The sequence below is a fragment of the Bufo gargarizans genome, chromosome 2, assembly GCF_014858855.1.
Source record: "Bufo gargarizans isolate SCDJY-AF-19 chromosome 2, ASM1485885v1, whole genome shotgun sequence".
NCBI classification, from domain to species: Eukaryota; Metazoa; Chordata; class Amphibia; order Anura; family Bufonidae; genus Bufo; species Bufo gargarizans.
The window spans coordinates 533,215,904-533,228,463 of NC_058081.1; the positions used below are offsets into that span (position 1 = coordinate 533,215,904).

Here is a 12,560-nt window from a genome sequence, read left to right on the forward strand (position 1 = left end):
TACAGGGATAACGCACCCAGTGATGTCATAGTACAGGGATAACGCACCCAGTGATGTCACAGTACAGGGATAACGCACCTAGTGATGTCACAGTACAGGGATAACGCAGCCAGTGATGTCATAGTACAGGGATAACGCACCCAGTGATGTCACAGTACAGGAATAATGCACCCAGTGATGTCATAGTACAGGGATAACGCACCCAGTGATGTCATAGTACAGGGATAACGCACCCAGTAATGTCACAGTACAGGGATAATGTGGACAGTGATGTCACAGTACAGGGATAATGTGGACAGTGATGTCACAGTACAGGGATAACGCACCCAGTGATGTCACAGTACAAGCATAATGTGGACAGTGAAGTCACATTAAAGGGAACCTGTCACCAGGATTTTGTGTATACAGCTAAAGACATGGGCTTCTAGATAGCCACTAGCACATCTGCAATACCCAGTCCCCATAGCTCTGTGTGCTTTTATTGTGTAAAAAAAACCGATTTGATACATATGCAAATTAACCTGAGATGAGTCCTGTATGTGAGACGAGTCAGGGACAGGACTCATCTCAGGTTAATTTGCATATGTATCAAATAGTTTTTTTTACAAAATAAAAGCACACAGAGCTATGGGGACTGGGTATTGCGGATGTGCTAGTGGTCATCTAGCAGCCCATGTCCTCAGCTCTATACCCAAAATCCCGGTGACAGGTTCCCTTTAATGTCACAGTATTGGCATAATGCACACAGTGATGCTACAACACAATTATAATGCATGCATGATGTTACAGTATACAATGTAGTGATGGCACAGCACAAAATAATGCAAACGGGCCCCTTAGTTGCTGGACCCCATAAGAGCTGCTATTCCTGCTGTTCTGGTAGTTACATCCATGCTTTACATACTAACTCCGAGGAAAATTATATCAGATTCTTTGCTGCAGGAGCATTACACCAGTCACATCCAGAGCTGCAGTCATAACAATGCTGTTACACCATGTATTATACTTCAGTGACATCCAAAGCTGCAGCCACAATGATGCTGTTACTATGTATTATACTTCAGTAACACCCAAAACTGCAGCCATAGTGATTCTATTACACTATGTATTATACTCCAGTGACATCCAGAGCTGTAGCCATAATGATTCCGTTACATTATGTATTATACTCCAGTGACATCCAGAGCTGTAGCCACAATGATGATGCTACACCATGTATTACACTCCAGTGACATCCAGAGCTGTAGCTATAATGACATAGTTAAAACATGTATTATACTCCAGTGACATCCAGAGCTACAGTCACAATACTGCGGATAGATCTTGTCTTATACACCAGCCAAACCCAGTGCTGCAGTTATAATGATGCTCTTATATTAAGTCTTGTACTCCAGTCACATCTAGAGCTGCATACTCAGTTATGCTGTTACATCATGTCGTATATTTAAGTCAGATTCAGAACTTCTGTCACAATTCTGCCATAACATCATGTCTTATACTCCAGTCACATCCAAAGCTGCATTTACAATTATGCAATTATGCTCCAGTAACAGTCAGTTTCTGATGTGTTATGTGCAGGAAGATGACGTCGCGGCACCTCCACCTGTTCATGCCGGCCATTGTGGGATTTATTGCTGCAACCACGTCCATTATCTATTACCACAACATTGAGACGTCAAACTTCCCAAAACTGTTACTAGGTGAGAGGATGAAAGAGAGAGTGATGCACAGGATGTGCATGGAGGGTCAGTGTAGAGAGCAGGGAAGATGAAGAGAGAGAGTGCAGGGAAGATGAAGAGAGAGAGTGCAGGGAAGATGAAGAGAGAGAGAGAGAGTGCAGGGAAGATGAAGAGAGAGAGAGAGAGAGTGCAGGGAAGATGAAAAGAGAGAGAGTGCAGGGAAGATGAAAAGAGAGAGAGTGCAGGGAAACTGAAGAGAGAGAGTGGAGGGAAGATGAAGAGAGAGAGAGAGTGATGCACAGGATGTGCATGGAGGGTCAGTGTAGAGAGCAGGGAAGATGAAGAGAGAGAGTGCAGGGAAGATGAAGAGAGAGAGTGCAGGGAAGATGAAAAGAGAGAGAGTGCAGGGAAGATGAAGAGAGAGAGTGGAGGGAAGATGAAGAGAGAGAGAGTGGAGGGAAGATGAAGAGAGAGAGAGAGAGAGAGAGAGAGTGATGCACAGGATGTGCATGGAGGGTCAGTGTAGAGAGCAGGGAAGATGAATAGAGAGAGTGCAGGGAAGATGAAGAGAGAGAGTGCAGGGAAGCTGAATAGAGAGAGAGTGCAGGAAAGATGAAGAGAGAGAGATAGAGTGCATTGAAGATGAATAGATAGAGAGAGAGAGTGCATTGAAGATGAATAGAGAGAGAGAGAGTGCAGGGAAGATGAAGAGGGAGAGTGCATTGAAGATGAATAGAGAGAGAGTGCAGGGAAGATGAAGAGAGAGAGAGAGAGTGCAGGGAAGCTGAATAGAGAGAGTGGAGGGAAGATGAATGCGGAGAGTGAGTGTTGTGCAGTAGAGTGCAGCACAGGTCAGTGTAAGGCGAGATGTCGAGCAGTTTAGGGGTGATCTGGGGTATATCATGTGCTGCCGTAGTAGATGGGTGTGACACATTCCTGGGGGGTTGGAGGACTTCCAGTCTTTCCTCAGTCCTCCTATTACAGATCTGTCATGAGCAGACCTCACAGAAGTATTGACAGAAGGCCTCTTAAGTTACCTTCAGTCTATGCAGTTGTATTTGTGGGCGGCCATGTGGGTTTTAACCCTTGTGTACCACTTCACAGCGCTCTTCCTCTACTGGGTCTTGGCCTTTATCTCAAAAACGATCAAGCTTGTGAAGTATTGTGAAAATGGCATTGGGGTCCACCAGCTACGGTTCTGCATCACTGGGGTCATGGTGATCCTGTACGGCCTCCTCATGGCAGTGGAGATCAATGTCATCCGGGTCCGGGTACGTCATTGGTTTGTCTGCCGTCCCTTCCGCTCTCAGACTGTCCCCTGATGTTCCTCTGTCCTCTTTTTCCAGAAATATGTGTTCTTCATGAACCCTCAAAAAGTAAAACCCCCAGAGGATCTCCAGGACCTGGGAGTGCGCTTCCTGCAGCCATTTGTCAACTTACTTTCCAAAGCAACATACTGGTGGATGAACCCGGTAATCATCGCTGCACACAAGAGGCCGATCGACCTGAAAACCATCGGTAAATTACCAATAGCGATGAGAGCGCTCACCAACTACGTCAGCCTGAAAGACGCTTATGACGACCAGAAGGTAAGGGAATCCATTTCCCCGTGCTTGTATATAGGCAGGGTATATCCTATGTAGGATTACCCTTCTGATGATAAGGGGGCAGTGGACAGAGGGGCCCCAGAACTTTCCTTCTATATATGTCCTGGTGTTACTTAAAGTGATAAGGAGGCAGTGGACAGAGGGGCCCCAGAACTTTCCTTCTATATATGTCCTGGTGTTACTTAAAGTGGTTGTCCTGATTCAGAACTGAACCCGGAGATATCCCCATCTTCACCCCTCTGGCCCCCTGCTATGAGCATCAGAGCATTTCATGCTCCGATGCTCTCCCTTGCCCTGTATCGCAGGGCAAGGCCTTTTTTGTTTACAATAGCACACTACTAGGTGGAGGCTTCTGTCCAGCAGTGTTCCCAGGCTAGGGCAGCGCTAAAGCTCGCCCATGAGTGCCAGTGACGTCACCAGGTTCACTGCTGAGCGGAAGCCTCCACCTAGTAGTCCCTATTAGAATTGAGCGAGCATGCTCGGCCGAACACCAGTTCGGCTCGAGCATCGCTATGCCCGGCACACCACCACAGGTGCTCGAGCGCAATGATTGAGGCAGTGTATTTAAATCTAATTTAGCCTCTATTTTTATGCAGAAGATCAGTGAGGGAATCCCTCAGTGTGAGTCAGCGGCTTAGGAGTCCTGTTCTGACTCCATTTATAGCTATGTCCATATATGGAGTCAGTGCTTGGGGACACCCAGTGTATTTCAATCTAATTTAGCCTATATTTCAGAAAAGTTTCGGCCAGGATTCCAACTCGCAACCTTCTGTATTAGAGGCAAGGAACTGATGATCATCAGCATCTGACCGGCGGGGGTCCGACACCCGGGACCCCCACCGATCAGCTGTTCGAGAAGGCAGCGGTGCTCAGCGGCCTTCTCACTGTTTACCGCTGGCCCAGTGACATCACGACTAATATCAACTGGCCTGGGCGGGGCTATGCTCCATTCAAGTGAACAGAGTTTAGCCGCGCCCAGGCCAGTTGATACTAGTCGTGACATCAATGGGCCAGCGGTAAACAGTGAGAAGGCTGGAGCGCCGCTGCTTTCTCAAACAGCTGATCGGCGGGGGTCCCGGGTGTCGGACCCCAGCCGATCAGATGCTGATGATCTATCACAGAAGTTCGGGTTTGGGTTAGGTGTTGTGTAGATTGTATTATTTTCCCTTATAACATGGTTATAAGGGAAAATAATAGCATTCTTAATACAGAATGCATACTACAATAGGGCTGGAGGGGTTAAAAAAAAATAAAAAAATTTAACTCACCTTAATCCACTTGTTCGCGCAGCCTTCTTTGAGGAATAGGACCTTTGATGACGTCACTGCGCGCATCACATGGTCCATCACATGATCTTTTACCTAGGTGACTGACCATGTGATAAGCTCAGTGACGTCACCACAGGTCCTTTTCCTGTGCACAGCAATGATGAAGACAGAAGAGAAGCCGGGCTGCGCGAACAAGTGGATTAAGGTGAGTTAAAAAAGTGATATTTTTTTTTTAATCTGTATTAAGAATGCTATTATTTTCCCTTATAACCATGTTATAAGGGAAAATAATAATGATCGGGTCCCCATCCCGATCGTCTCCTAGCAACCGTGCATGAAAATCGCACCGCATCCGCACTTGCTTGCGGATGCTTGCGATTTTCACGCAGCCCCATTCACTTCTATGGGGCCTGGCTGCGTGAAAAACGCAGAATATAGAACATGCTGCGATTTTCACACAACGCACAAGAGTTGCGTCAAAATCACTGCTCATGTACACAGCCCCATAGAAATGAATGGGTCCGGATTCAGTGCGGGTGCAATGCGGAAAACTCGCTCGTGCGAAAGGGGCCTAATACAGAAGGTCGTGAGTTTGAATCGCAGCAGAAACTTTTCTGAAATACAGGCTAAATTAGATTTAAATACACTGGGGTTTCCCCAAGCACTGACTCCATATATAGACATAGCTATATATGGAGTCAGAGAAGGGACTCCTAAGCGGGACTCCCGACAGGGGGTGCCTGGGGTTCTCCCATTGACTTCCATTGTGCTCGGCTGCTCAGTAGAAGACCCGAGCATCGCGAAATGTTGAACACGAGCACTTTGATGCTCGCTCAACACTAGTCCCTATGGAGAGCCCGGTACACCACCGGTTTTCCAAAAAATGCATTTGCCCTGCGAGATTCAGCACAGGGCAAAGAAGAGTATCGGAGCATGAAATGACAGAATGAAAGGCAGGTGAAGCAAATACGCCTGTATAATTTTACACCTAAAGCCCGGCGAGCTTGATAAATGTGCCCCAGTCTATCTCCAAGTAATCAACCTATAGCAGGGGAAGGGGGGATGCACGAGACAGATGTGTGCACTGCTATATACGTTACATCAAAAGATCTGCAGGATTTTCTCTGGATTTAAGATTAATTGGCAAAAGTCTGCTCTGATGCCGGTAGATGGGCAGGCCATGTCAGCTGAGCGAGTTGATAGTAGGATTCCCTGGGTGGAAAAGTTCAAGTATTTAGGGTTGTACATAACACCTAGATTGCTGGACTTGGAAGAACTAAATCTGACCCCCTTGCTTGTTACTTTCAGACTTGGTGTAGGCTCTTCCTATCTGTAGTGGGTAGAGTGAACCTTTTAAAGATGGTAATGATGCCTCAGCTGCTTTATGTACTCAATAATGCTCCTGTCTGGATCCCTCTAGATAGGTTCAGGAAAATACATTCCATATTCAGGGACCTCATTTGGAAGTATGGCCAAGCAAGGATCAAACTGGAGACGCTGCAATACCCTAAGGCAGGAGGTGGTTTGGCGGTCCCGAATGCCTGGATTTACTTCTTGGCTTCTCAGTGTCAGCACTTTAAGGGCTGGATTGATTTTCAGTCACCGGATGTGACAGGCAAGATACTGCAGCACTGGTTGGGCAGTCGTGACCTTATGTGTATACTGGAGGGGGCGGGAATGCATGAGGGGAAGGAGACGGTCTTACTTATTGAACTTATGAAGAAAGGTATGGGCTTTGATGGGATATGTTTTGTGTCTAAATTTTTTTGCCATATCTAATTTTGGAGATGTACATTGTATACCATTGCAGTTATTCTGGATTGTGTACATTGCCTATTGATGTAATGGTTATGTCGTCTGATGATGTCCTATGTTATTATACATTATTGTGTTTTGCACTATGGTGAAATGTTGATCTGAATGCAGAAAATGCTTATTATAAGTGATCAATAAAAATGATTTGATAAAAAAAAAAAAAAAAAGATCTGCAGGATTAGACGTTGAGGGAATTTAAACTGCCCTGCGCTCCGGATTTCTGGCTTAAAAAAGTCACAAAATAGGGGGCCGCAGTTTTTTGGGCGTATTTAGCATTTTACTCCAATCTCTCCAGTTTCATTTTCAGTTGTCTCAATCTTACTCCAGTAAAGTAACGTCTCCAGAAGGAAGCGTTAGGGTGCCGTCACACATAGTGAAAAAAATGGATAAACTGTCCGTTTTTCATGGTGCATCTATTTTCTGTCTATCCATTTCTAACATCCGTTTTCATTGGCTTTTTTTTAACCCCAGCCCCTGCTGTACCCTCAGTATATATTATGACCCCCACTGTGTCCTCAGTATATATTATGACCCCACAGTATCAGTATTTTTTTTATCTGCAATTTTCAGACTCCAAAACGGATACAGTCGAGTGCATAGGGCGTAAAGGGAGCCTGTTACCAGGAATTTCACAGTTAAACCAGGCATGCTGCCATTAAGGCTGGGTTCACACCTGAGCGTTTTACAGCGCGTTCCTACGCGCTGTAAAACGCTCAACAAGGAGAAACCAATGATTCCCTATCGGCATGGTTCTCACCTGGGCGTTTTACAGCGCGTACGATCGCGCTGTAAAACGCCCGACGCCCCAAGAAGTACATGAGCTTCTTTGGGGCGTCTTGTCGCGCGTTCCCGTACATAGACTTTCGGGAACGCTCGACAATGGGCGTTCGCTTGTCTCTGTATGCGCGATTGCAAACGCCGGTACAATCGCGCATACAGAGCGCTCCTTTCAGAACGCTCAGGTGTGAACCCAGCGTTAGGGCTAGTTCAGGTGAATGTCGTGATATCTTTCACTTAGTGATACATTGTTACATTCTGGAGAAATCACTTTTAATCCATGTGCAGATGAGCACCGAGGACGGGCTTGCCAGAAGTCAGAACCAGGAGTGGGTCCAAAACAGCTTTTTTCCATTATACTTTTTTCTGTAGCTTCCACTCCTGGTTTTGGCTTACAGCTAATGAGTAGTTTCACATGTCGCAGATTCAGTCGAAAAAGACTGAAAAAATAGAGCATTACGTTGTACTATTTTTTACTCAAAATGATGGACCTCATTGTAATCAATGGGGTCTGTCAAGTTCTGTAAGTGTCCATCATGAAATGGATCCGGCACTGCCTTTCTTTTCAGATAATGGAACAAAAATAATATGAGCACTGCTATATTTCTGATTGCTGTCAGTGACTGGGAACATTGGGGGAGATTTATCAAACTGGTGTAAAGTAGAACTGGCTTAGTTGCCCATAGCAACCAATCAGATTTCACCTTTCATTTTCCAAAAGAACTGGGGAAAGTAAAAGGTGGAATCTGATTGGTTGCTATGGGCAGTTCTACTTTACACCATATATCTGTAAAGAATAAATCAAGGCAACTGGACGTACTGTAGATTTCTTGAAAACGTTTCACTCGTTCTTCCAACGAGCTTTCTCAATTCTGAGTGATTGTACAAAAATTCTGGGAATAAATATGTAACTGAATCAACATCTGGTAATATTACCCAGCATTGGGTCAAAGGTGTTGATACCATTATCCTAATTGGAGTCAGTAGGTGATACAGACTTCCCAGAAAAAGGTGTCAAGACAGCATTGTATGTGGCAGACAATAGATGTCTAACCCCCCCCCCCACCTCTATTCAAGCTTGGCTTCTCTATTGTCTGCCACATACAATGCTGTCTTGACACCTTTTTCTGGGAAGTCTTTATCACCTACTGACTCCAATTAGGATAATGGAATCAACATCTTTGACCCAATGCTGGGTATAATTACCAGATGTGGATTCAGTTACATATTTATTCCCAGAATTTTTGTACAATCACTCAGAATTGAGAAAGCTCGTTGGAAGAACGAGTGAAACGTTTTCAAGAAATCTACAGTACGTCCAGCTGCCTTGATTTATTCTTTACAGATATATACCATGACCTAGATAAATGAGAACCTTCACAGACATACTTTACACCAGTTTGATAAATCTCCCTCATTGTTTACATCCAGGGGTTGGAAAACTGTCCTACCCTAATACATATCACAGCTGGAGGTTTGTTACAGTTCTATCTGTTGAAGACAATCCTGTAAACAGCCTGGACTCCTGTGCTGAAACATTGTAACAGACCATTTATGTGTGTTTACTTCATAGTACTGTCTAGACTGGAGTACATTGTAACAAACCTTTATCTGTGAGCACAAAGCAGGAAAGGGTTTCAACTTCTGGATGTAAATTAGAATGTTTCCACTCATTGGCAGCAAGCAGAGTGTCTGAAAATGGTGAAGAATAAAAACATAAAGGGGTCATTTATTAAGACTAAGGCGTTTTAGATGCGAGTTTTAATAACCCCGTGTGTGCTGGCCTCTATATAACTTTGGCACATCTACCACTTCCTTGCTGGCTTAAATTTAGACCATTTCTACACCTAAACCAGGCGTAGAAAATGATAAATGAGAGGCGCCTGCCATCCTGTCCCCTTCCCCGCCCATGCAACGCCCCTTTTTTAAACCTGGCGTGAGCAGGGAAAAATTGCTGATTGCAGCGCAATTAACCTTTGCGCCACAATCTGAGGCAAAAATATGCCTAAAATTTCAGGCAAATTTCTATTAGTAAATGACCCCCAAAGTTTATAAGAAAGTTGATATGGAGATGTTGATAAACCCTTTAAGCCTCATGCACACGTCCGTGGAACACGGTCCGTGTGGTACTGGCCTGGATTTCTTCTAAGTGCAGTAGCGCACGGTGTCATTGGTTGCTATGACGCCGTGCGCTTCCTGCTGCCGGCGCAGTACAGTAATACACTGGTATAGATCATACTAGAGTATTACTGTACTGCGGCGGCAGCAGGAAGCGCACGGCGTCATAGCAACCAATGACACCGTGCGCTCCTGCACTCAAAAGAAATCCAGGCCGGTAACACATGGACCGTGTTCCACGGTCGTGTGCATGAGGCTTTAATGTGAGATTGTAACATCCAAAAACCCATAGATCCCTGGGCCCCCAGGAGTAGATGTGGCCCGCAGTCGCCGCGGGGATGTGGCCGCATTGCTGCATGCTTTGCACATGGATTGTTTCTGCCAGCGATGTTGTGGGCAGTAGGAGGTGACTCCTGGGTGGTGCGGTTATCGCCTGCGCTGTGTGAGTGTGTGGAGGGTTAACCACGTTATCGCCTCTTACATTCTGGCACTTGCTGCATTTTTCCATTGTGAGGTGAGACGCTGTTCTGAGCAGCGATTTAAACAAGTGCCTGGGCCATGGCCAATGTGACTGGCGTGGAGTCTGCTCTTCTGCTCTCAGGACGTCATCTTCACTCAAGAGCCTGGGTTAAAAGGGGCACTCCACCCACAAAATGTCACTGGGTCAAATGCTGCCCATTTACTGAAAGACAGAAAGTAGGATAATGAGTCATGCACCTGAAGGGGGATGTAGTTCTGTGTGATTCTATATCATACATGATAGCTTTAGATGTTTGATGTATCTTCATGCAATCATATACGAGACCATCTGCTTAGCTGTTGTATCTAATCCTCTCTGCTGAGCTGTGTGTCTAAGGCAATTTGTGTGATGCTGTCTGTGTATCTAAGCCTATCACATATTATTATGTTTGTTGAGCCACTGTATCTAATCATATCATATGTGATACTATCTTTTAAAACTATTTCTAATCCTATCATGATTGATGCTGTCTGCTGAGCTGCTATATCTAATCCTATCATTTGTAATACTGTGTTCTGGGTCTGTATCTAATCGTATCTGGTGTGATACTGTCTGCTGAGCTGTTGTATCTAATCTTGCCATGTGTGATACTGTCTGCTGAATTGCTGTATCTAATCCTATCATAGTTGATACTGTCTGCTGAGCCGCCATATCTAGTTCTGTCATTTGTAATACTTTCTTCCGGGTCTCTGTCTCTAATCGTACTATGTGATACTATCTGCTGAGCTGTTGTATCTAATCTCATCATGTGTTGTGTTGCCTGCTGAGTTCATGTATCTAATCTTGCCATGTGTGATACTATCTGCTGAGTTGTTGTATCTAATCTCATCATGCGTTATGTTGCATGCTGAGTTGATGTATCTAATCTTGCTATGTGTGATACTGTCTGCTGAGTTGTTGCATCTAATCTAATCATGCGTGATATTGCCTGCTGAGTTGATGTATCTAATCTTGCCACGTGCAATACTGTCTGTGTTTGACCAGTATAATGCCCCTGTCCCAGTAACATTAGATGATGAGGGTTGTAGTGCTGTGTGAATAACCTTTTACATCTTTCAACTGTTTTGTACAGAAAAAGGTGATTGATCAGCCTCACAAGACTCCATCCATCTGGGTCGCCATCTATAAAGCATTTGGGCGTCCAATCTTGTTGAGCAGCACCTTCCGGTATTTGGCTGACCTTTTGGGGTTTGCTGGTCCTCTGTGTATATCGGGGATCGTCGAGCATCTCCGAGACACCAATAAAACCAAAATAGATCAGGTGAGTCCTCTCCAATAGGAGCGAGTTCCATAGTGTGACTGCTCTTACTGTAAAGAATCCCTCCTCTGCCGATAGAGGAACCTTGAAGTGGTGACATAAGGGGCATGGCTTCCTAACTGCTACAAGATCCCATGTATGCTATGTGTCCTCTAATCTGAATTCAGCCTCATATCTTACTTGTCTCACTATAATATGTGCCCCCTGAGTAACTTTCCTCCTCCTCTGTCTCCAGGACCTGCCCAGCAGCCCGTTCATCAGTGTCTGCTTCCTTTCTTCAAAGGAGTTTCTGGAGAATTACTTTGTATTGGCTGTCCTTTTATTTTTGGCTTTAATTCTCCAGAGGACGTTCTTGCAAGCGTCATACTACGTCACCATAGAGACCGGGGTCAACTTTCGGGGGGGTTTACTGGTAAGTGCACCTCTCTTCCCTGACTGCTAAGCTTCTGTCTCAGACTGTGAAAGAATATGAAAAATAATATTTATAGGGAAAGCATAGTTGCCAAGGGCCCCGAATTAACAGCGTCTGTCCCTCATTTTCAGTGGCGGTCCCAGTCCAAAATGGGCAGGGCTTATGTAAGCCTACCCTAATCCATATGTAACGGTCAGCAGAGGAAGAGACCGTAGAGCAGGACTCAAGTACAGTGCAGCAGACAAGGAGGCTGAAGTAGAAACCGGCTTTATTAAAAGAGAACTCTAACTGCCGGAGAAGCAGATTTACAATATGAACAGCTTGGGAATTCACAATAAAGATAATGGAAATTTGCATAAAGAACACAAATGAATCACAAACACAAGTACAGACAATAGCAGGCTACTCTCTTCTAGGTAGTCCTATCTGTCCCCGCTACCCGGGGTGCACCTCTACGGTGCACTAAACTAAATCCTATTCCACTATGTCCTAGCTCAGGTTAGCATCAGTGCACTCACAGTTCGGTGTCAGGCACATGCAGGCAGATACAGTCTGGGTCCCGATCTGGTTGCTTGCTTGCTTCAGCGTGGCTCAGCTCTGGCCTCTCTTTGTAGTCTCTGTAACTCTGGTTAGAGATAATCAGCAGCTCTGGACGTGTAATCAGGCAGGGCCTGGAATTCACTCACAGTTCCTCTGGTAAGTGCCTCACACTACAGCAGACTGCACACAGATACTGTGTCACAGCAGGCAGGGAGAAATCGCTCTAATCTTCCCTGTGGATCTCCCTCTCAGTGCACAGCGTCCTTCTTCCTGTGTACTCAGACACCTTCAGCCCAGGCTCTCTGCTCTGCCCGGGAAAAACACTTAACTCCTTGTCCTCTGGAAACAACTCCTCTGACTGTCCTACTCAGCCACAGTGGCCTCTGGTGGCTGGAGGGAAACATGACAGTCTGCTATATATATGTGTTGGAAATGTTGCTGGATGATCAGGGCTGCCTCTTACATGCCTCCCCACTTAAAGGTGGCCGTCCTCGGCCTTGCTATATAGTCCATAGAAATAATGGTTAATGTAACTTTTTATACAGCAGTACAACATTGTCCACAAT

At 45.3% G+C, this 12,560-nt stretch overlaps 1 protein-coding gene across 10 annotated transcripts in view; it reads left to right on the forward strand.

Moving 5' to 3' along the window:
* The window catches only part of ABCC9 (ATP binding cassette subfamily C member 9), an 88,552-nt gene that overhangs the window by 11,539 nt on the left and 64,453 nt on the right, over positions 1–12,560 (forward strand). For all 10 annotated transcript variants that reach the window (XM_044281515.1, XM_044281513.1, XM_044281514.1 and 7 more), the window contains exons 4-8: positions 1,579–1,700; positions 2,784–2,950; positions 3,026–3,268; positions 10,857–11,045; positions 11,278–11,454. In XM_044281515.1, the coding sequence (XP_044137450.1) occupies positions 1,579–1,700; positions 2,784–2,950; positions 3,026–3,268; positions 10,857–11,045; positions 11,278–11,454 (898 nt within the window). The remainder of the gene's footprint in view (positions 1–1,578; positions 1,701–2,783; positions 2,951–3,025; positions 3,269–10,856; positions 11,046–11,277; positions 11,455–12,560) is intronic.